Source organism: Salvia splendens, chromosome 12 (assembly GCF_004379255.2).
Source record: "Salvia splendens isolate huo1 chromosome 12, SspV2, whole genome shotgun sequence".
Taxonomy (NCBI): domain Eukaryota; kingdom Viridiplantae; phylum Streptophyta; class Magnoliopsida; order Lamiales; family Lamiaceae; genus Salvia; species Salvia splendens.
Window position 1 is genome coordinate 9,472,998 of NC_056043.1, and position 21,187 is coordinate 9,494,184.

The following is a 21,187-nucleotide window of genomic DNA, read 5'->3' on the forward strand; positions in this document are numbered from 1 at the left end:
TCAATATGGTCATGTCACGTCAGCAGCCCATCTAAGAGCATATCTCCCTACAATGGAAACCCGTCTCAGAGCCTATCTCATTTCCACATCAGCACTATTTTTATATATTTCACATTTAGTTATTAATATAAATTAAAGACAATGTAAATAATAAAAAAAAACAAATTTGATTAAAAACAAAATAAAACATCCTACATAGAAAAAAAACAAGATAAAGATAAATAAAAACATAGAAAACAACGAAAGCACACATAAGAGGAGGCAAACATTGAAAAAATTGATGGGAATTGGATTTATATAGGGGATAAAAAGTGAATAAAATAAAATAACATAAAGAAAAATGTCAACAATGGGCACCGAGATCGGCCGATGGGGAGCGATGGCGGATCGACTAGGCTGCTAGATCGGCGCAAGGGCGGAGGGGTTGGGGCTGGGTGATCGGCTCCTTCCCCACACTGGAGGCTGATGATGGGTGATAGGGTGGCCGATCGCTCGGTGGTGGCGATCGTCCACCATTGCCAGTGCTATTAGGAGTCCCAATTGACAATTTTAGTCCGTCCATCATTAAGAGTCCGGTTTACTTTTCTCATAAATGGTAGATTGACTCCACTTTCCACTAACTCATTCACCTCCCATTCCATTATCTTTTTTCATCCACTTGCATTTTTCTTAAATCTCGTGTCGAACTCAAATGAGACTCGTAATGGGCAACGGACGAGAGTACTATATTATTAGAAAGAGTGAACTACATAAATAGTACTTGATCTTTCACTTTCGCACATAGATGGTACCTGATCTTTATTTTATATCGTTTTTGGTACCTATAAATCACATTTTTGGTACCTGATGCAATTTTCACCCCAAAATGCCCTCTAAACAAATACATTTTTCCATTTGTGTAATTGAGGTTATTTTGGGCATACACAAAACTAAGTACCAAAAGTGATATTATAATATCTTCTCTCATTCTTCTCACTATTTATACTATTATTATTAATCAATACTCCCTCCATCCCATAAGAATATGCACTATTTTCTTTTTAGTCTGTCCCATAAGAATATGCACTTTCTAATTTTGGAAAGTCTTTTCTCTCTAACTAGGTTGGACACATTCTCCACTAACAATACTTTAATTACTTTTTCTCTCTACCTCTCTCTTACTTTACTAATTATACATTAAAACTCGTGCCGAACCCAAAGTGCATATTCTTTGGGGGCGGAGGGAGTATTAATATTATTATTTTGATGTTATATATTAATAATTAATCTATTTTTTAATATCATTCAAATATACTTATTTATAATTATAGTTATAATTATATTTAATTACTGTAATAATATTATTGTTATCGTACTAAAACTAGTTGTAATTAATAAATAATTATAGTATAATTATTTAAATTATAAATCACATAATATTATATAATAATAATAATAATAATAATAATAATAATAATAATTATTATTTTATATTAAATTAATAACTAATCAATATGGCCTTAATAAATATTTAAAATTATGAATTGTATTCATAATGATATTAAGAGTTGAATATTTTTAGTTAGGTATTTCAACTATAAAATAATTCAATAAAAAATATTTAATTAATTTAAATAATTTAAATAATTAATTTAATTAGGTGTTTTGTTCTTGATTTATATTATTAATACAGTTAGATGTATGTATAAAACACTAAAAAGAAAGAAGAAAAATAAGAGAAAAGAAAAAGAGAGGAAACATAAACTAAGGAGAAAAAGAAAGAAGAAAGGAAGATAAAATACTAAAAAGAAAGAAGTAAATGAAGAAAAAAGAAAGAAGAAACTAAAGAAGAAAAAAATAATCACATGTTTGGTACTATTTAACGAAAATTTCCAAAAATATTCCCCATAAAAAATCACATGTTTGGTATCTAGGGTTATTTTTGTCACTGAGTACCAAAAATGATACTTCCTCCGTCTCATGTTACTCGCACTGTTGCTTTTCGGCTCGTCACAAACTCCTTACACTATTTATAGTTTAAGTTAGAATCAATGCATTTAATTAATAGTATGTTAGATTAAGTTAAGAGCTCATTTATCAAGTGATGTCTCATTACACTTAAAACTTTAATTTAATTATACTATAAAATCAACCCCAAATTTATAGTCTTAAATGAAAAGTGCAAATAACATATGACGGATGAAGTATAAAATAAAGATCCGCTATCATTTGCTCGTGAAAGTGAATCCTCTGTTATAAAAAGAAAAATAAATGGCCGAGGTCAAAATAAAAAATTTTTGATTCAAACAAGTACGTACAGTACGCAGTAGAAAATCAATGCTCCATGGTCCATACTGTGATTTCTGACAAAGTCCAAGACAGTGATTCGACACTGCTGTAAACATAAAAATGATTCTCTCTCAGTCTCTCTAAGAGCATCCACAATAGCGCCTAGCGCACCGCCTAGCCGAGCGCCGGCACTAGGCGGTGCGCTAAGCGAACTATTGCAGCCGCCTAGCCGATTTCGCGGAAAAAAACCGCCTAGCGCTCGGCGGTTCCGCGGCGCTAGGCGGTGCGCTAGGCGATCCGCTAGGCGCTATTGCAGCGTCCGGGAGTACTCTTTCTATCTAAATTTCTGTACAAGATCAACAACGGTAAATGGATCTCAACAACGAGCCTACTTCAGGGAGTAGCGGATCTCAAACTCCCCCGATCCCCGTGGGAGGTGGATGGAGTCAGATGCACCCGAGTCAGATGCACCCATACTACAACATGTACCCGTGGCAGCAGATGATGCCCGGGATACCAGCGGGGGGGAGTCCGCCGGGGGCGTTTCCGGCGATGTCGGGGTGGGCACCCAGTGTCCAGATGCCGGGGTGGGCACCCGGAATGCAGATGATGCCGGGGGGTACCGGCGACACAGGGGACGCCGGGGGACGTCTATCGCCCCAGTGTTGATTTTTCGACTGGTTCGTCGCACACATCGACGCCAACGGAGGCTGCGCCTCCGGCCCAGTTTGACACTTTCTCCTTCGATGACTTGGGGATAGATCTTTCCGGTATTCCGGATGCTCCCGTTCAAACGGGGGGCGCAGGGCGGGGTCGGGGCGCCCCAAAGAAGAAAGGCAAGGGGAAAAGGGTCGGCGAGTCCTCGCAGCCGGGTGAGGACGACAACGCGGTACGAAGGAGGTGGACGGACGCAGAGAACGTCGCGCTGTCCAAGGCGTGGGTGAGTGTTTGCGACGATCCTCTCGTTTCGAACAACCAGAGGATCGTCAACTTGTGGGGCAAGATAGCAGCAGCCTACCAGAGGTTTTGCCCGGAGGGGAGGCCACGCAATGGGGAGGATTGCCGGAAGGCGTGGGACCGAATCAGGGTTGCGGTCTCCCGATTTTCGGGCTTGTACACCAACGCCCTCCGCATGATGAGCAGTGGGCAAACTGAGGACGACTGCAGGAGGATAGCGGAGAAAGCCTTTCCCCTGAAGGGGGTGTACAAGGACTTCACCTACTGGAACTGCTATCTTGTGCTGAACGACTCCGAGAAGTTCCGAGTAGGTGTCGACTCTGGCTGGCCGAAGAAGCAACGGCTGAACTATTCCGGTGATTTCAGTGGCAGTAGCGGTGGTTCCCACGACCTCCCTGAGACGGCCCAGGAGGTCCCGACCCCTCGTTCGTTTGCTCGCCGTACTCGCCCGGTTGGGCACAGGAGGTCCAGTCGGCATCCCCCTTGGCCAATCCACAGCGGATCTCAAATTCTTCGCGCGTCAACAAACTCGCGCTCAGATGGTCAAGACGATGGCCGAATGGCGGGCGGCGGTGGACCCCGTGGAGAAGAGTTTGCTTCAAACATTGCTCCTAAGCATGCAGGAGGATTTGGAGGCGGCACGGAGGGAAGCTGCCGGGAGTAGAGGCGACGGAGGCGGAGGCGATGGTGGCGACAGCGACGGAGGAGACGACGACGGCGACGAGGAGTGAATTATTGTACTTTTTTTTAATTATTGTACTTTTTTTTTAAATTATTGTAATATTTTTAAATTATTGTACTTTTTAAATTTTTAATCGTATTATTAATATTTCCCGTATATGTCTAGTAAATTAAATTCCGTATATTGTGTGATTGTTAATTATGTCATTTTATATAATTGTTATTAGTGATGTGGCTATTGATGTGGCTGGGCTATTTATGATGTGGCTAGGCTATGTCTGGGCTATTTATGATGTGGCAGGAGGATTTTTAGTGCTGATGATGTGGCAGTGGCTAGGCTATGGCTGAGCTATTGCTGGGCTATTCCTACGTCTAACTCTCCTCACTCAATTACTAGTACAGTTGTAGCAATTGCAAACCCCTCTTACCCGCCTATTTTCTTTGCCTATTTCTCTGAGGTTTATGCTAAAATAGTGTGGGCACTTTGCTCTCGGTTTTCCAAGTTTGAAGCTTTGCAGTTGAAACATTTCACCAAATGGGGTTATTTTTTCTTGCTCTTATCTTGATGGCAATTTCTGCTACTTATGCTGATGAAGAAGGTAGCTTCTTTCAATTTTTATTTGAAAAGTTGTTTTATTGATGGATTTCTATTTGAGCTCATATATAGTTCCATTTATCTATGTGATTAAGTGCTGTGATTTATTGCTGTTTGGATTTGGTGTATCTTGTTTCTTGAATGAAATGAAAATCCTTGATTAAATTTGTTTCAGACCACAACGGAAATTTTCTTTATTGCTAACCAGCTCATGTTACTTTTCTTTTGGACATGCACTGTAGTAGTACCAAAGATTCTATGTGGTCATCTCGACCCCACACCAAATTCACATGATTTGATTTCACCGTGCATTTCTACACACACCCACATTGATGTGTGAATACTCATGTTATTGTTGCTTTGGATTGTCCCATCTTAATGTTTAGCCATGTGGTTAGGGATAACTTGAGATTTTGTAGTTTGTTTAATTAAATGGCGCTCATAACTAGTGCTTTCCATAACTGTCTGCCAGCTGCTTTCAAGTTTTGTTTTTAAGTTAGTGCATTACTCCCTCCGTCCCCCAATTTGAGTCACTCTTTGACTTGACACGAGTTTTAAGGAAAAGTTTGAATGTGTGGTGTAATAAATGGAGTTAGGTAGTGAAATGTGTGGCCCCTTTGACTTTTGGTGTAATGAAGGGTAATTTTGATGTCCAAAAATGGTAAGTGGGAAGAGTGACTCTTATTGGGGGACGGCCCAAAATGGAAAAGAGTGACTCAAATTGGGGGACGGAGGGAGTATTAGGTAATAAGAGTAGTTGCAACTTTCCTTTTGTAGATAATGTCTCTTGGATAGATCATCACCTCATGGTGTGTGACATGGAGAGATCAGTTACTTTTGAGAAATCCAGTTTTTGGGACATTTTATATCATGGAATGGAAGCACCCCCGGTTGAAATAAAATGGTAGCTGTCGTTTAATGTTACGAGGTTCAAGTAATAGCCGTGTTTCGAATTTGAAAATGTTGAGGTGTGATGACTTTCTTTCGCAGTCAGGAATTCTGATTCTTTAGGTTGAAGTTAGCTTGATAAGTTGGTTGTTCTTGCTGTGAGAGTCGAAATCATGTCATTGGCTTCTTACCTCCACAAGCTATGACTTGGTTTAGGTATTCAATTTTTAACTGGTTTATAAAGTTTAGAAAGATCATCTAAGCATGGTAATATATATCTATATTCGGCTAATTGTGAGTTTATAAGATCCAAGCAACTTCAGCAGTTATGGCAAGATCTGAGTTTATAAAGCAATCAGAAATCATCTTAATGTGTTGGTTCCTCATCTGCAGCTGCTTTCATCGGCGTAAACATAGGAACTGCCCTCTCCAACATGCCAGACCCGACCCAAGTGGTGGCCCTTTTGAAGTCTCAGCAAATCCGACATGTAAGGCTTTTTGATGCCGGCAGAGCAATGCTACTAGCACTTGCTAATACCGGTATACATGTTACTGTATCCGTGCCTAATGATCAACTTTTAGGCATCGGGCAGTCTAATACCACTGCGGCCAATTGGGTTTCTCGCAATATTCTTGCTTATGTCCCTGCCACTAACATAACTGCGATAGCAGTTGGCTCTGAAGTTCTAACCACACTTCCCAATGCTGCTCCAGTTCTCGTCTCCGCGATGAGTTTTATTCATTCTGCCCTCATGGCTTCTAATCTTGGCTCCCGCATTAAAGTTTCCACTCCACACTCGTCTTCCATAATCCTTGACCCGTTCCCACCCTCTCAAGCTTTCTTTAATCGCTCATGGGAACCCGTCATGGTGCCATTGCTCAAGTTTTTGCAATCTACAGACTCTTATCTTATGCTAAATGTTTATCCTTACTACGACTACATGAAAGCCAATGGTGCCATTTCTTTGGACTATGCTCTATTCCGGCCACTTCTTCCAACCAAGGAAGCTGTTGATCTCAACACGCTCCTTCACTACATCAATGTCTTTGATGCTGTTGTTGATGCAGCGTATTTTGCAACATCGAATCTGAACTTCACTAACATTCCCGTTGTAGTGACCGAGTCAGGCTGGCCTTCCAAGGGTGACGCTTCCGAGCCAGATGCCACTGCCGATAACGCCAACACTTACAATAGTAACCTCATCAGGCACATTCTCAATAACACGGGAAGCCCAAAACATCCTGGAATTGCTGTTAGTACTTATATTTATGAGCTATACAATGAGGATCTTAGGCTGGGACCCATTTCAGAGAAGAACTGGGGGCTCTTTGATGGCAATGGGGTTCCGGTTTATATACTGCGCCTGACCGGCTCAGGGACTGTGTTGGCAAACGACACTACGAATCAAACTTATTGTGTTGCAAGGGAAGGCGCTGACAGGAAGATGTTACAGGCAGCATTGGATTGGGCATGTGGGCCAGGCAAAGTTGATTGCTCTCCTTTATTGCAGGGGCAGCCATGCTATGAACCTGATACTGTTGCTGCCCATGCTTCGTATGCTTTTGATGTATACTATCACCGGATGGCAATGGGTGAGGGGACCTGTAACTTTAATGGCGTAGCTACCATCACCACAACGGACTCAAGTAAGTCCATCAAAACATTTAGTCTTGATAACATTTTTGCAACAGTAATGAAAAAATCCAAGATAATGTTAATTTTAAGCCTATGCTGCTAATTATCTATGACTTGAGTATCTAACAACAGGCTGCTTTGTCATGTTGCAGGTCATGGTTCTTGCATTTTTTCGGGATGGTACTGATTCATCACAACATATAAATTTCTTAGAAATTTATCTCTTCATGCAGTGCTGGAAGAAACAGCACCTTCACAAACACCTCATCCATCGCTCCATCATCCAATACCACGGTGTCTGGTGGTCATTCGCGCTATTTGTGCAGCAAAGATTCTTACAGGCACACTCTAGTACTGCTACTTGGTTTTGTGTTATGGAGTGTCGTATATTTGTAATTATATATCCAGCTTCATGTCTCCGACTAAGTCGTACTTCAAACCCTAAGATAGTCCAGCACCTGATTTTGTTCTCTGCAGAAGAGTTAGGGGTGAGAATATCCTTGTATGAGTAGCTGGGAGTAGTGGTAGATATAATATTAATTCATTCATTTGTGTAACAAAACATCAAGTTTGTGAATGATTCATGAATTGGGGTTTTTGTGGTTCTCAATTGAATTTTGAGTGACAAGTAGCACAGATAAATTCTGCTGAGCCTGAAAGTGTATGTTGCTGGTCAGTATGTAGGCTGCAGTAGGGCTTGTTGCAGAAATTGCATTTTGGCAGCTTCAGCCAACACTCCAAACACAGTGCATCTGCACAGGCAGCTGCCTCAACTTCTTGATCAATGCCTTTCATGCACACGCCACACTCAATGCACCTCATTATGCACGAGCTGCACCCTCTGCATTCCCCGTGCCTCTGCTGCTGTCTGCAGAGAAGTCGGGGGCAGTCGAAAACCATTCTCACGTCACCGCACTTTGGGCATAAATCGACATCAATACAAGGATAGTCATCACTCTCTAACCCGTGAAGGTGGTAGAAGGTCTTGTTTTTCTTCTGTTGTATCGTGTTATGGTCGATTAGACCGCGTAGTGTATGCAGGTCTTCTGGCCTGATGCCGTAGATGCCGCTGATCTTGAGGCTTCTCAGTCTGTGGTTGTCTTTTGTGAGAAGCTGCACTGCTCTCACCACACCTCCTGGTGATAAACTTGTGCATCCTGGCACATGAAGCTGCCAATATATGATAATTATGAAGGAATGAATGTCATCCAACCATTTCTTATCCATCACATATCCTCAAATATACACTTGGTTTTCATGTTGATTGAACAGAAAGTTGGGAGGAGCAACATGATGATGGTGAAGTAGATATGATATGACACAGAAAGTGGATATATATATATATACCTTGGTGATATGAGGATTATGGTGGATAACTGTCAAGAGGCCATAGTCTGTGATGTTGAGACAATTGATGAGAACAAGAGCTTGTAGCCGGCCTTTCGCCACAGAAGCAACTTCCAGGAGACGATCATTGGAGAGGCGGCTGTTGAGGGGGCGATCGACAACGATTTTCAGCCACGGAAGCGTGTCATTCTGTATGGCATCTCTGAATGATGTGCAAACTCGAGCCATGGTCAATAGCTCAAACAGAGGAAGATAAGACAAGGCAAAAAACATTGCTTCATTTGGTGATGATCCTTCTCCTTCGAGGTCTGCCATTGTCACTTTCTTTCTTCTTTGAGAAAATAATTAAATGGAGAAGTTGAAATTAAGCTTAAATTTGTGCGAGATGAATTGTGACCACTTGTTTCTTATCATAGATATTTATTTTTATCTATTTATTTTATAGTGACAAAATAAGGAAATAGAGGTGGTTAAAAATCAAATGCATCTAGCAACTTCCATTACCATGTTCAACAAACCATGAATCACACTACATTCAACCAAAACCAAGTCCTTTTGTGATTTTCTTCTCATCATTTTCCCTCTTCTTTTTCCTCCACAAACCAACAACATTTTCTATCACTAACAAGAAATGGTGGATCATTGTTCCAAAGGCTCCACGGCGGTCTTGAAGAGAAGAACGTACACTTTATCAATGGAGAAATACAAGAAGCCTCCGAGGGAATGTGTCACATATGAGCCGAAGCTGGTTCCAACAATGCAATGCCAAGCCGGGCCATATGTTGAGTCGAACTCCTACAAATACCACAAATGCTCGTCATATCTACTCTAAGGAGTACTAATAACCTCGATGCATATGAATTATATCAGGTCTGATCCACATAAACAAGCTGCCAATACAAGAAATAGCGTGAGTTATCTACCTTGATATAGAGGGGAAATCTATCTGTCTATTAACCTTATTATTATCTGCATTCTGCTGAATCTTTTACTTTATGAAACAGATCAATTCCACAAGCACAGAGTGGGTTTGTAGTACAAATACACAAGCTCAGAATTTGCTATGAACTGACCCCCTAATTTAGAAAATGCATAGAGAAATACTAGATCCTTCTTGTATCCTGATTTTTTCAAACTAAGTTTCTTCCTATATTACTACTGATTTTTTATTCAAAAAGTTGATTACCATAGGAAGCATTCATGTTGCTGAATTGAGAACTGATTGCTAGGGCTTTTAATGATATCATCATAGAATGTAAATGTATTCTGTTACCATCACACATCTCAAATATCACCACCTTCCTTTTCTATACATTTCCAAGTTTTCATTATTCAACATTGAACTCATTATCCAAGCTTTTCCTAGAAAAAATTAATGGTGAAAAGAAAGAAATGTCACTCCACCTCCTGAACACTACACATTATCATTCATAAGCCCAATAAATTATTCTGAATTTTTTCACAAAATCAGAACCCTTTACGGAAAAAATCATTCTTTTTAGATGGGAAAAAGTTACACCAACATTACAAGTTAGAAAACAACAAAGAAACTGATAAAAAAAGGGACCTTTTTGAGGGAAAGAGCAAGGCGTTTGCTGTCGAGCTTGACAGAAGCCATGGAATCAAGAATGTGTGTACAAGTTTTAAAGGCGTGATTTTGCAGAGGAAGAGGCATATCCGAAGCCCTGACTCGCACATTCATGCGATCATGGTTCTGTTTCTGCTCAGCCGCATTCTTCTTCTTCTTCTGTATCAAACTGTTCAAGAACTTGCTTCTCCTCTCCAGCTCTTCTTCAGCTCCCTGCATCTCGATTTTCAACCTGATGATAATGATGTTTTCATCTATATTCTGCCAGTCAAAGCTTTTAGAGAGAGAGGGAGTATTGATTGATTGGGATTTGGTATAGTTGTCCAAGAAAGAGAAAGTTGGAAGAAGGTGTTTTGTGTTTATGTAAGAAAAAGACATGTAAAGGAAATCGGTTGCTGCAATGTGCAAACAAGAACCTCGAATACAATGACATAATTTGGGTGTACATTAATTTTGGTGCTTTGTAGGAAAACAAGTGCTTCTAAAATTAAATTATTTATGGTTGGCGAGGGTGTTATTGGAATACAAAAGGAGGGATGAAGAGTTGAAGACTGGTCTCCATATTGGTGCTGCTGTGAAAATCAGTTTTGTGTAGATTTGTTATTGCTAAAATATACTCCATACTCCATCAAGTTTAGTTATTGTTATTTAAGGATAAAATTATTGGTCAAAAATAGATTGGATAACTGTATAATATAAATTGTTTGTCCAAAAACATCGGGTGTTTTTTAACTTTTTTTCGTACGAAAAACTAATGTAACGGATTGAATCTTGGAGAAAAGAAATGAACATTATTTTCTAATGTAACTTTTTTAACATTTAACTAACTAAACATTATTTCCTTAAATTAAGTAGCGAAAAGAAATGAATGTACTAGATAGAGGCAATATTAAATTGAATACCTTTTTGTCATATAATATATATGGAGAAAATGGGGAGGTTATAAATAAGCGAATGCCTTTAGACATAAATATAAAGAACATGGCTCCCAAAGGACCTACAACACATCAGCGAGGAGAAAAATAATTCTAAATATATTTGCACAAAAGTTGAGTAGAAGAAAGAAGAATGTAATGAAGAAGTGGAAAATTTGGAGACAAAAGCAATCGACAATCACGGGTAGATAACTAGGCTACTAGCTGACGGGGCTTCGTCATATATGTCCACCTTTTTAAAACTAGATTCCCTTTTTCTCTTCTTTTTTTTCACTCGGAAACTATATTTTGCAAAAGTGCGCATCAAAATAGAAATGTTGAATTGTCGTGAATTAAAACTAAATGATTTATATAACTCATCTAAGAATGGAATTTTATGAACAAAATGCTATTTTATTCATAAAATTTTATTTCTGAATGAATTATCTACCCTATTAAACATACTTTAAATTAAAGATAAACCGAGACAATGTGATCAAGTGGCGGAGTCTAAGGGATAAACAATGGAATCTAAATTTTTGTTAACAATATTTTAGTTTTTCTGGTGTCAACGTCATCGAAAATAGCTACGGCAGCTATGATATGAGAAATAGAAAGTTGCGAGAGGGATGGATAGTACATATAGTTAAAAAAATGGATGGCAGAACTATAAATACATATGAAAATAAAGTATGTCCGCGGGAGTAGCTCGGTTGATTCCGGAGAGGCAGATTTATATGATTGGTCAAAGATCAAATCTCATTACTGTCGTGTAGTTGCAACACCTCTCGGGCACAAGTATGAGGCCTTGGGAGGTGGGCTTCTGGCAGACAGTCAGTTAGGCCCTTCCCATTAGCAGGTCACTGTGTACCCTAATTTAACACCCCTCATAATACTGTCGGACCGGGATGTGTAGGACCTTTAGGGTTGGGGTTTCAACCTTTTGTACGATGAAAATAAAGTAAATGTGAATAAATTTTTATTCTTAAATTGTGAAGATCATTAATGGGTGATCTTAAATTAAAAATATTACATGCTCCATTTATGTATAAATAGGTATTGGTGTGTGTGAAATTTATTTTTAGTATTGGTGCGTGTGAAATTAAAATCTCAATTTCTCATCTTATAGATTAAACTAAAACATATAAACTCCTAGAATTTGTTTGGAGGGATTGGAGAACTCATTTTCAATCTTGCGATGAATACTCGTCATCTGCTCGTTCTTTATTTCCAATGTGAAAATTTGAGTTTTGGAGTGTGGGAGCGTGAAAAGATGAGTTGGAAGGTGTTCCCTAGGTGTGTTATGGGCGGACACACATGTAACTAAGGAGTATTTTTTTTAATTATTGTAGTTATATAATATTATGATTTTGTTGGTACTTTGTGTAAAATAAAGTGCAAAAGCCCCTATCAAAACAAAAAAATATAGAAAAATTATTATCTCATCCAAAATTTAGAATATATAGCCCCTACTATAACAATTTTCTGCGTCGCCCTTAGGTATGTATATACCTAGGGTTCAATTTCAGCGCGTTAATGAGGAGGCAGACGATCCCAGAGGGTTGTCCGGTTCGTTTGCATGCGAACCCAGCGACCAGTTGACTCTTTTCGCATTTTCATACTATTTTCCGGCAGGGTTGCTGGGTTCGTTTGCACGCGAACCCGGTGGGTCGCCGTTTTTGCCGCTGCACTGTGCAGTTATTGTAAAATAGCTACTCCCTCCGTCTTTGAAAATTTGTCACTTATTTCCAATTTAGTATGTCCCTAAAAATTTGTCACATTTCACTTTTATCATTTTTGGTAGTAGACCCCACATCCCACTAACTTTTTCAACCCACTTTCTATTACATTTGTTAAAACTCGTGTCGGGGTCAAATGGTGACAAATTATTAGAGACGGAGGGAGTATGTGTTTTTATTTTTGTATTATTGTTCTTTTGCATTTTTTTTGCACTATTATCTTTCTTAGCTTCTTTCCTATTTTTTAATTAAATATTCGAAATGTGAATATTTTTTGAAAGTTACTTTTAGAGATGAGTATTTTATACTATTAAGGAAATACTACTAATTATTATCTCTTCCTTAATTAATATGGAATTGAAGGTGATTAAGTAAATTGAAAAATTCTATTAATAAGGAAATTACAAAACAAAACAAAAATTTGGAGTATTTTTGAAGGATTCCGAAACAAAATATTCATACTTTGACTATACTATTAAGGGCATACTTTCACTATACAAAATATTCATACTTTCTCTATATAAACTTCCAAACCAACAATACTACCAATGGCATTACCAATAACACACACAAAAAGCCAAGCATGAGTCTACGTTTAATTTTCGTAACAATATTATCCGTAACAATATTATCCCTCTTTCTCACTCCCGCCTACGCTGCGTCCTCCCCAGCCCCGGCTCCCGCTCCCGCATCGAATGCGGAATTCATCCGCGCGAATTGCGAACACACACTGTACCCGGAGGTGTGCTACCAATCACTGAAGCGTTACGCCAATGTGGTGAAGAAGGACCTGTCTCGGTTGGTGAAGGTCTCAATAGGCGTCAGCCTCAGCCGCTCCAAGCTCATGTCCCCGTACTTGGAGAACCTCACCCGGCACGCCCAGCCAGAGCCGCGAGCGACTGCATCAGCTATTTCGATCAAGCGGAGCGGAAAATGCGGGACTCGGTGAAGCAGCTAACGGGGAGGAGCTGCGCTACCAGTTGTACAACGTGCTGACGTGGATCAGCGCCGCGCGCACCTTCCAGGAAGATTGCACTGACCGCTTAGAGGCCGTCTCCGACACCGCGCTCAAGCCGGACGTACAAGTCAAGGAGGCCACCAGCATTGCGCTCGCCTTCGTCGCAACCCTTGTTGACAAGGCTGGGCCTGTGCTGCCATGATCCACCTTTTTATTTAGGTTTTTTTATTGAAAATTGCCTACATAAGTCATAACAGATATGGAGTTGAAATTCAGTATTCTACTGATTTTAGGGATTAATAGCCTTATTCAGATTTTATTTTTCAGTATTTCTTAAAAAAAAATTGAATACAAATCAATTTAGTTGTGACAAAGTTTATATACTCTCTCCGTCCATGAAAAATAGAGCATATTTGCCATTTTTGGTTGTCCACGAAAAATAGAGCACATTTTAAAAATGAAAGTTTTCAACAACTTCTCTCTTACTTTATATTATAAAGCACTCCATCCGTCCCAGTTTAGGAGTGCAATTTAGTTAGGGCACGAGTTTTAATAAATTGTTGGAGTGTGTAATAATTGAAGTGATGTAGTTGTTGTTGGAGTGTGTAATAATTGAAGTGAGATAGTGGAAAGCGGGATCCTTTTGACTTTTTGTATGTTTAGGATTTTGTTTTGTTTTGTTTTTATGAAAGTAATAGCATTTGGGTGTAAATTTCATCAACAATGAAGTTAAATTTTATGTCTAAATATGGTAAATTCTAAATGAGACTTAAATTGGGATGCATAGAAATGACAAAATAGGACTCTTAAACTGGGACAGAGTATAAGAGTAGTGATAAATTAACAAAACTTGTATGTACAAAATTGGATATTTTAGGTATTCTACAATTACAATATATTTATGATGATTAATTAATTTAATGCATTACATGATTACCCTTCCCTTTTCATTTAGGAAAAATTAAATTTTCCATAATCAACATTTATACATTTATGAAATGATTTACTACATCTATGCAATCAATTCGGTAGATAACATACACTGGTTGCATAATTTCTTCTAATTATAAAAAATAACTATATCATACATATTAAATTTCTTAGTGTTATGAAATAATATTAGTATTTCACATTTAATTATTTTATCTATTAAATAATTCTTAAAATTTTAAGTTGTAGTAGATTTAATTTCTTATTGTTATAATTCAACAAAATAATCATAGTCATTCACATCCAAATATTATATTATCAAATATTTTTTAACTTTCTAAATTATAAAAATAACTACATGCATATATACTTAATTTCTCTATGTTACCATCAAACAAAATAATCATAGTACTAATTCACATCCAATTTTATTAATAAATAATTTTTAAATTTCAGTTATAAAAATTACTACATGATTATACTTACTTACATAGTGTTATCGCCTGATGAAATAATAAAATATTTTGCATCTAATTATTTTATTATTAAATAATTATTAAAATTTTAAGTTATTAAAACGCCGACATGCATATATAATTAATTTTTTAGTGTTATCATCTGATGAAATAACCATAGTGATTCACATCCAATTATTTTCTTATTAATAATTTTTAAATTCATAAATTATAAAAAAAAATGTTTACGTACATCTATACTAAATTTTTAGTGTTAGTATCATCCAAAAAAATAATAGTATTTCACATCAAAATATTTTATTATTAAATCATTCTTAAAATTCTAAGTTACAATAACGACTATAGGTAATATACTTAATTTCTTAGTGTTATTAGGGGTGTGCATTCGGGTTTCGGTTCGGTTTTTTGTCAAAACCGAACCAAAATCGAAAAACCGAATTTAGTTCAAAATCCAAACCGAACCGAACCCAAAAACCGAAAAACCAAAACCGAAAAACTGAAAACCGAACTTAAAAAACCGAAAAACCCGAACAAAACCGAAAAAACTGAAAAAATAAATATAATATTAATATATATATGTGTGTGTGATTTATTTTATTTTATATATACTAATAGAATATTTATATATATACTAATAGAATATTTATATATATAATATAAAATTAATAATACATATAATATATATAATATAGTAGAATTTATTAAAAGAATATACTATATATTATATATAATATAATATATTAAATTAATAGAATATATATATATATATAATTCGGTTATTCGGTTTTTCGATTTTTTTCTTCGCCCGAACCGAACCGACCGAACCGAAAAACCGGAATTTTTGTATTTTCAAAACCGAACCGAACCAAAAAACCGAATTTCAAAATTTCGGTTTGGTTCGGTTCGGATATTCGGTTTCCGGTTTTTTTGCTCACCCCTAAGTGTTATTATCAAATGAAATCATCAGTCAATCATATCTAATTATTTTATTATTAAATGATTTTTAAATTTTTTGTTTATAAAAATGATTACATGCTATGTACTTCATTTCTTAGTGTTATTATCAAACGAAATAGCATAATCATTCACATCATATTGTTTAGTTATAAAATAGGAGTTATTTTAAAATTTCAAGTTATAAACGACTATTAGACCTATGCATATGTACTTAATTTTAGTGTTATCATCAAATAAGATAATCATAGTTATTCACGTCCAATTATTTTATTTTTAAATAATTTTAAAATTTTGAGTTATAAAAAATACTACATCGTATATACTTCAATTTTTAGTGTTATCATCCAAAGAAATACTATTAGTATTTCGCATTTAATTTTTTAATTATTAAATAATTGTTAAAATTCAAAGTTAAAAAAAACGACTACATGGATGTATACTTAATTTCTTAGTGTTATAATCTAACAATCTAATCATAGTCGTTAACATCGATTTATTTTATTATTAAATAATTTTAAAATTTTAAATTATAAACATCATATAAATACCTAATTTCTTAGTGTTATCACCAAACAAAATATCATAGTCATTCATTTTCAATTTTTATTATTAATTTCTTAGTGTTATCATCGAACAAAATATCATAGACATTTACATTCAAATATTTTATTATTAAATAATTTTTAAAATTCCAAATTATTAAAATGACTACATGCATATATACTTAATTTTTAAATTTTAAATTAAATATTTTTTTAATTTAAACAATCATAATTATTTGCACCAAATTATATTTTTTAAATCATAAATTTCTATAAGAAATTAATTTAGGATTGTTTGAGTGCAATATAAGAATCAGAAATAATTACACCCTAAATAAGATATAATTGCAAGTAATGTACTAAAATGAGAACTCCAAGTAAATGGAATAAAATATATAACTAGGCAAACTATATAATGCAAGACTACTAATCGGCTACCAAAATTTATTTTACCTCAATTTATTATACTAATTATTAAAATAGTGATTTGCAGTGATCATCCATAATGTTATATTTCCATATATAGTCCATCTAATTTAATAGTGATTTCACTTTACAAATATAACAAAAAGGATAATTAAGTATATGGATATTAGTTATTAAGTAAACCGGTTCAAACAAAAAACCGGTTCAAAATTTTAAGGGCATTTTGTTTATACAATTTTTGTTAATTTATCTTTATTCAAAGTATAATATATGAGTATATTAATTTTTTTCATTTTCCGCGTTAATTAGCAACAATATTGCGCTATATCTAATTCAGTTTCAATCTATCCTTATAAATTATTAATAGATAAATCAGTTACTACAATCTATCCCTATAATTATGGCATTCAAATTATTTTTAATTTTGAATTCACAAACAAACTACGACTCTTAAATTAAAATAATTGATAGAGATAAATTACAATAACGTATCCTATTATAATTGAGGACATTGATTTTTCCATTCTCCTTACCAATTAGCAACGATCTTGAGCTATATTCAATAGATAAATTAGTTACAATTTTCCCTATAATAGATAAACCAGTTACAAATAAATCTTCCTTTCGAACTCATGTACAATCTTTCCTATTTTATGCATAATCATTTTGCATGTATATATTGAATTAATTCATTTTATCTTATAGAGTACTATTGTTCAATCTTTCCTATTTGATGCAAAACTCTTTTGTACTGTACATCTTCGTTTTATGTAGTATTAAATTCATGCTTATTTTGTATATACCTTTTAAAATTAGTATAGTTTTATTAATGAGATTATATTATTATATCAAAAATATATTTTTAAAATTTACTTTTAAATCTGGTATATATTGAGTTTTATTATATGCAAATCCACTCTTTGTTGCAGAACCGCAGAACTAGACCAAATTTTAGATCTAGTTTTTATGGATGAGATGCGCAAATGTATAAATTATTTCCGCCTTCATCACAAGCCTATTCCACTTCGCTCCACGACAAATAAGTCATAACATATTAGGAGGATATAACTTCATTCCAGAATATATTAATTCATTCCAGTAGGTTTTTACTTTATTCCAGTAGGATTATTACTTCATTCCAGTATGTACATGCAGTTTCGCCGTCGCGTTCTGTTCTTTCTCTCTGCAATGTCTATCACCACCGCTGCAGCACCCTCAGGTCACTGCTGTGAATCGACTCCAAGCACACCAACGCCGTGATCAGTCTCGTCTTCATTCGTTCTCTCGACAGGAGTCGGCGGACCGAGACGTTATGGCCATCTGGTCGACACTGTGACAATCCCGAAATTAATGGTGTAATAAGCACATGGAATGATGTAATAAACTATTTGAATGAAGTATGTGCAGAAACATTTGAAGTCCTATTGGAATAAAGTAAAAACCTTGTCCAACATTAATATGAATTTGTGTTGATATTGTCATGTCTTCGTGTTGATATATTCAATACACTATATTGACAGTGTGTTCCTAAACTCTAAATTTGATAGTTTTTTTTATCTTTTTAATTTTTAAAAATAAAAAATAAAATTGCAAATGACAATTTATAAATCATTAAATATCTAAAATCATACTCCCTCCGTTTCATAGTAGTAGAGTCATTTTTCCATTTTCGTACGTTCCATAATAGTGGAGTTATTTCTTTTTTTAGAAAAGTCAACAAATTTCTTCTCACTTACCTTACTCTCTCTTTACCTCTCTACCTTTTTCATTTTCTACTTTACTCTTTCTTTACCTAACCTACTTAACACAATTTTTCTTAAATCCTGTGACAAAAAGAAACGTCTCTACTACTATGGAATGGTGGGGGTATAATCTATCTTAAATTAATTATAGTTAACCATTAATAAATGATTTAGTAATTGATCACGCCTCTCTATCTAGGGGTGTGTTATATTGCTAACTACCCTAAATTGGTAACTATAACTAAATGATAGACATTGGATCATGAAATCAAGGCACAAGATTATCCATCCATAAATATCAATACAATGCACATAAAAATGTCAATTAGGGGTATTTATCTCAATTGACCACAAGTTAGTTATAACGAACTTTCAAAAAACATCCAAAAACTTTAAATAATTATAACTATATCAATTTTAATTATTTTTTATACAACTTATATCAAAATAAAGATAATTTTCTAAGGATTCTAACGAGATCTCACTTGCATATGTTCCGATATCAAAATTTGAAAAAAAATCTTGAATTTTCATATTTTTTGGGTAGCAGTTCAATGTCAATATAACTATCATAATACACCAATATAATACATATAAAATGTCAATGCTAAATTGTGTTGACATATTCAATGAATCGTATTGATATGTTTAATACACTATATTGACCTTTTGATCAAAAACCCTAATTTTGGTAGTTTTGTTACCTTTTAAACTTAAATAATAATAAAACGAAATTATACGTGCCAATTTGTAGACCACTAGATCTCTACTAATCTTATAATTTAAAATTAGTTATAGTTAGTAATTAAAGTTGAGTTAGCAATTGATCGCATCCCTCTCTATATCTATCAAATTTAAAATGTTGTCAATTCTTATATTGTTATTAAGGGATTCAAATAATAATAATAATATAATATGGAGTAGATGATATTGAAAATTATTGTCTGAAACATATATTCATTATTTGAGCCAAGAGAATTGAGTTTTATTATGCATTTATGCATATTATCGAAAAATCATTGTTTGAAACATGTATTCTCTCATTATGCGTTATGTATGTTATCAGAAATATATAAATATGTGCATTAGATTTTATTTTGACATTTATTAATATCTTAGTAGTTAACTCAATACTCATTCCTACACAGATATGTTAAGTATGTTTTGACTTTACAAAATATTCAAATTTCCTTTTGCTTTGAATAATATTTAAGAATTTATTAATGCCAACTTTTTTATCATACATATATGAACCAACGACAGTAGTGGGTCTGTCCTTGGCTATTCTTGTAAATTTGTCCCTCCTAAACATATTGTGCTATTATTTTTTTTCTTTTGAAATGTCTTTTTATTTTGGTATTATTTTCCTTTTGCATGTCTTTTTATCTTTCTTAGCTTCTATTCTTTTTTAATTAAATATTCAAAATGTGAATATTTTTTTAAAGTAACTTTTAGAGATGAGTATTTTATACTATTAAGGAAATACTACTCCACTAATTATTATCTCTTCCTTAATTAATAGTATGGAATTGAAGGTGATTAAGTAAATTGAAAAATTCTATTAATAAGGAAATTTACAAAAAAAAAGGAAAAATTATGTCAATCATATATACTACTATGAAACAAGAATCAACCACGTTATGTCCCATATACAAAGGGCATACTCGCCATTTAGAACCCTTGGTTGCCTCTCTATATAAACTCCCAAACCAACAATGCCAATACCATTGAATAACCACACTCTCAAAAAGCCAACCATGAGATCTCTACGTTTTATTTTCCTAACAATATTATCCCTCTTTCTCACGGCCGCCGCCCTCGAATTGCAAGGACACATGGTACCTGAAGCTGTGCTACCCATCACTAAAGCGTTACGCTAATGTGGTGAATAAGGACCTCGCTCAGTTGGCGAAGGTGTCAATCATCGTCAGCCAGAGCCGCTCCAAGTTCATATCCGCGTACGTGGAGAACCTCACCCGGCAAGCCCAGCTGGAGCCGGAGTATGCGGGACTCGGTGAAGCAGATGCAGCGGCTGTCGGGGACCGGGGAGGAGCTGCGCTACCAGTTGGACAACGAGAACATATGGATGAGCTTAGAGGCCGTCTCTGACACCGCGCTCAAGGCGGACGTTTTCGGCCGGTGGAACAGGTCAAGGAGGCCACCAGCATTGCGCTCGCAAGACTCGAAACCTTTGCTCACAAGGCTGTGCCTGTGGATGTGGAGCCATGATCCAACTTTTTTTGTTTAGGCTTTTGATTTATATTTGCCTATATAAAAGATATTGATTTCAACTTCAATATTTTAGTATATGATTTTAGAGACTAATAGCTTTGTTTAGATTTTATTCCTCGATATTTCTTACAATTTCTTATTTTAAATGGTACTCCCTCCGTCCACAAAAAATATGCCACATTTACCATTTTTAGTTGTCCATGAAAAATAGCCACATTCAAATAATATGGACCCCACATTCCACTAGCACTACTTCTCTCTTACTTTTTTTCCTTTTCTCTTACTAATAATATGGACCTCACATTCCACTA

The 21,187-nt window shown here is 35.4% G+C and overlaps 3 protein-coding genes and 1 long non-coding RNA gene across 6 annotated transcripts; 2 read left to right on the plus strand and 2 right to left on the minus strand.

The window, feature by feature from the left end:
* The first annotated feature begins 4,365 nt into the window (after positions 1 to 4,365).
* On the plus strand, positions 4,366 to 7,421 carry LOC121756841 (glucan endo-1,3-beta-glucosidase 2-like). 3 transcript variants are annotated; one of them, XM_042152248.1, is made up of 4 exons: positions 4,366 to 4,505; positions 5,783 to 7,036; positions 7,178 to 7,205; positions 7,259 to 7,421. In XM_042152248.1, the coding sequence occupies exons 1-4, from the start codon at positions 4,442 to 4,444 to the stop codon at positions 7,419 to 7,421; spliced, it is 1,509 nt and encodes a 502-aa protein (XP_042008182.1). In that variant the 5' UTR covers positions 4,366 to 4,441. The 3 variants fall into 3 exon arrangements, with proteins under 3 accessions (XP_042008182.1, XP_042008180.1, XP_042008179.1); XM_042152246.1 differs by lacking the exon at positions 4,366 to 4,505 and adding an exon at positions 4,569 to 5,469 and having other exon boundaries at positions 7,178 to 7,397; XM_042152245.1 differs by lacking the exon at positions 4,366 to 4,505 and adding an exon at positions 5,479 to 5,605 and having other exon boundaries at positions 7,178 to 7,397.
* A 129-nt stretch (positions 7,422 to 7,550) lies between these two features.
* Positions 7,551 to 8,759, minus strand: LOC121756842 (F-box protein SKIP28-like). The gene is made up of 2 exons (XM_042152249.1): positions 8,373 to 8,759; positions 7,551 to 8,195 (listed from the first exon to the last, which is right to left on the minus strand). Exons 1-2 carry the CDS (start codon positions 8,685 to 8,687, stop codon positions 7,632 to 7,634), a joined length of 879 nt encoding a protein of 292 aa, XP_042008183.1. The 5' UTR covers positions 8,688 to 8,759; the 3' UTR covers positions 7,551 to 7,631.
* Positions 8,760 to 8,842: 83 nt separating this feature from the next.
* LOC121756843 (dynein light chain, cytoplasmic-like) lies at positions 8,843 to 10,415 on the minus strand. Its single transcript, XM_042152250.1, has 2 exons — positions 9,940 to 10,415; positions 8,843 to 9,167 (listed from the first exon to the last, which is right to left on the minus strand). Exons 1-2 carry the CDS (start codon positions 10,336 to 10,338, stop codon positions 9,012 to 9,014), a joined length of 555 nt encoding a protein of 184 aa, XP_042008184.1. The 5' UTR covers positions 10,339 to 10,415; the 3' UTR covers positions 8,843 to 9,011.
* On the plus strand, positions 9,142 to 9,684 carry LOC121756844. Its single transcript, XR_006041120.1, has 2 exons — positions 9,142 to 9,282; positions 9,377 to 9,684. It is a non-coding gene; the product is annotated as an uncharacterized LOC121756844 (long non-coding RNA).
* Positions 10,416 to 21,187: the final 10,772 nt, after the last annotated feature.

Excerpts from the sequence above, each read along its gene's own strand:
- LOC121756843 (XM_042152250.1), bottom strand. The coding sequence starts at position 10,338 with ATGTCTTTTTCTTACATAAACACAAAACACCTTCTTCCAACTTTCTCT. Across the intron at positions 9,168-9,939 it reads TTGCTCTTTCCCTCAAAAAG|GAGTTCGACTCAACATATGG; the intron begins GTCCCTTTTTTT and ends TGGTATTTGTAG.
- LOC121756841 (XM_042152248.1), top strand. The coding sequence starts at position 4,442 with ATGGGGTTATTTTTTCTTGCTCTTATCTTGATGGCAATTTCTGCTACT. Across the intron at positions 4,506-5,782 it reads TACTTATGCTGATGAAGAAG|CTGCTTTCATCGGCGTAAAC; the intron begins GTAGCTTCTTTC and ends CCTCATCTGCAG. Across the intron at positions 7,206-7,258 it reads TCTTGCATTTTTTCGGGATG|TGCTGGAAGAAACAGCACCT; the intron begins GTACTGATTCAT and ends CTCTTCATGCAG.
- LOC121756842 (XM_042152249.1), bottom strand. The coding sequence starts at position 8,687 with ATGGCAGACCTCGAAGGAGAAGGATCATCACCAAATGAAGCAATGTTT. Across the intron at positions 8,196-8,372 it reads ATAATCCTCATATCACCAAG|CTTCATGTGCCAGGATGCAC; the intron begins GTATATATATAT and ends ATATATTGGCAG.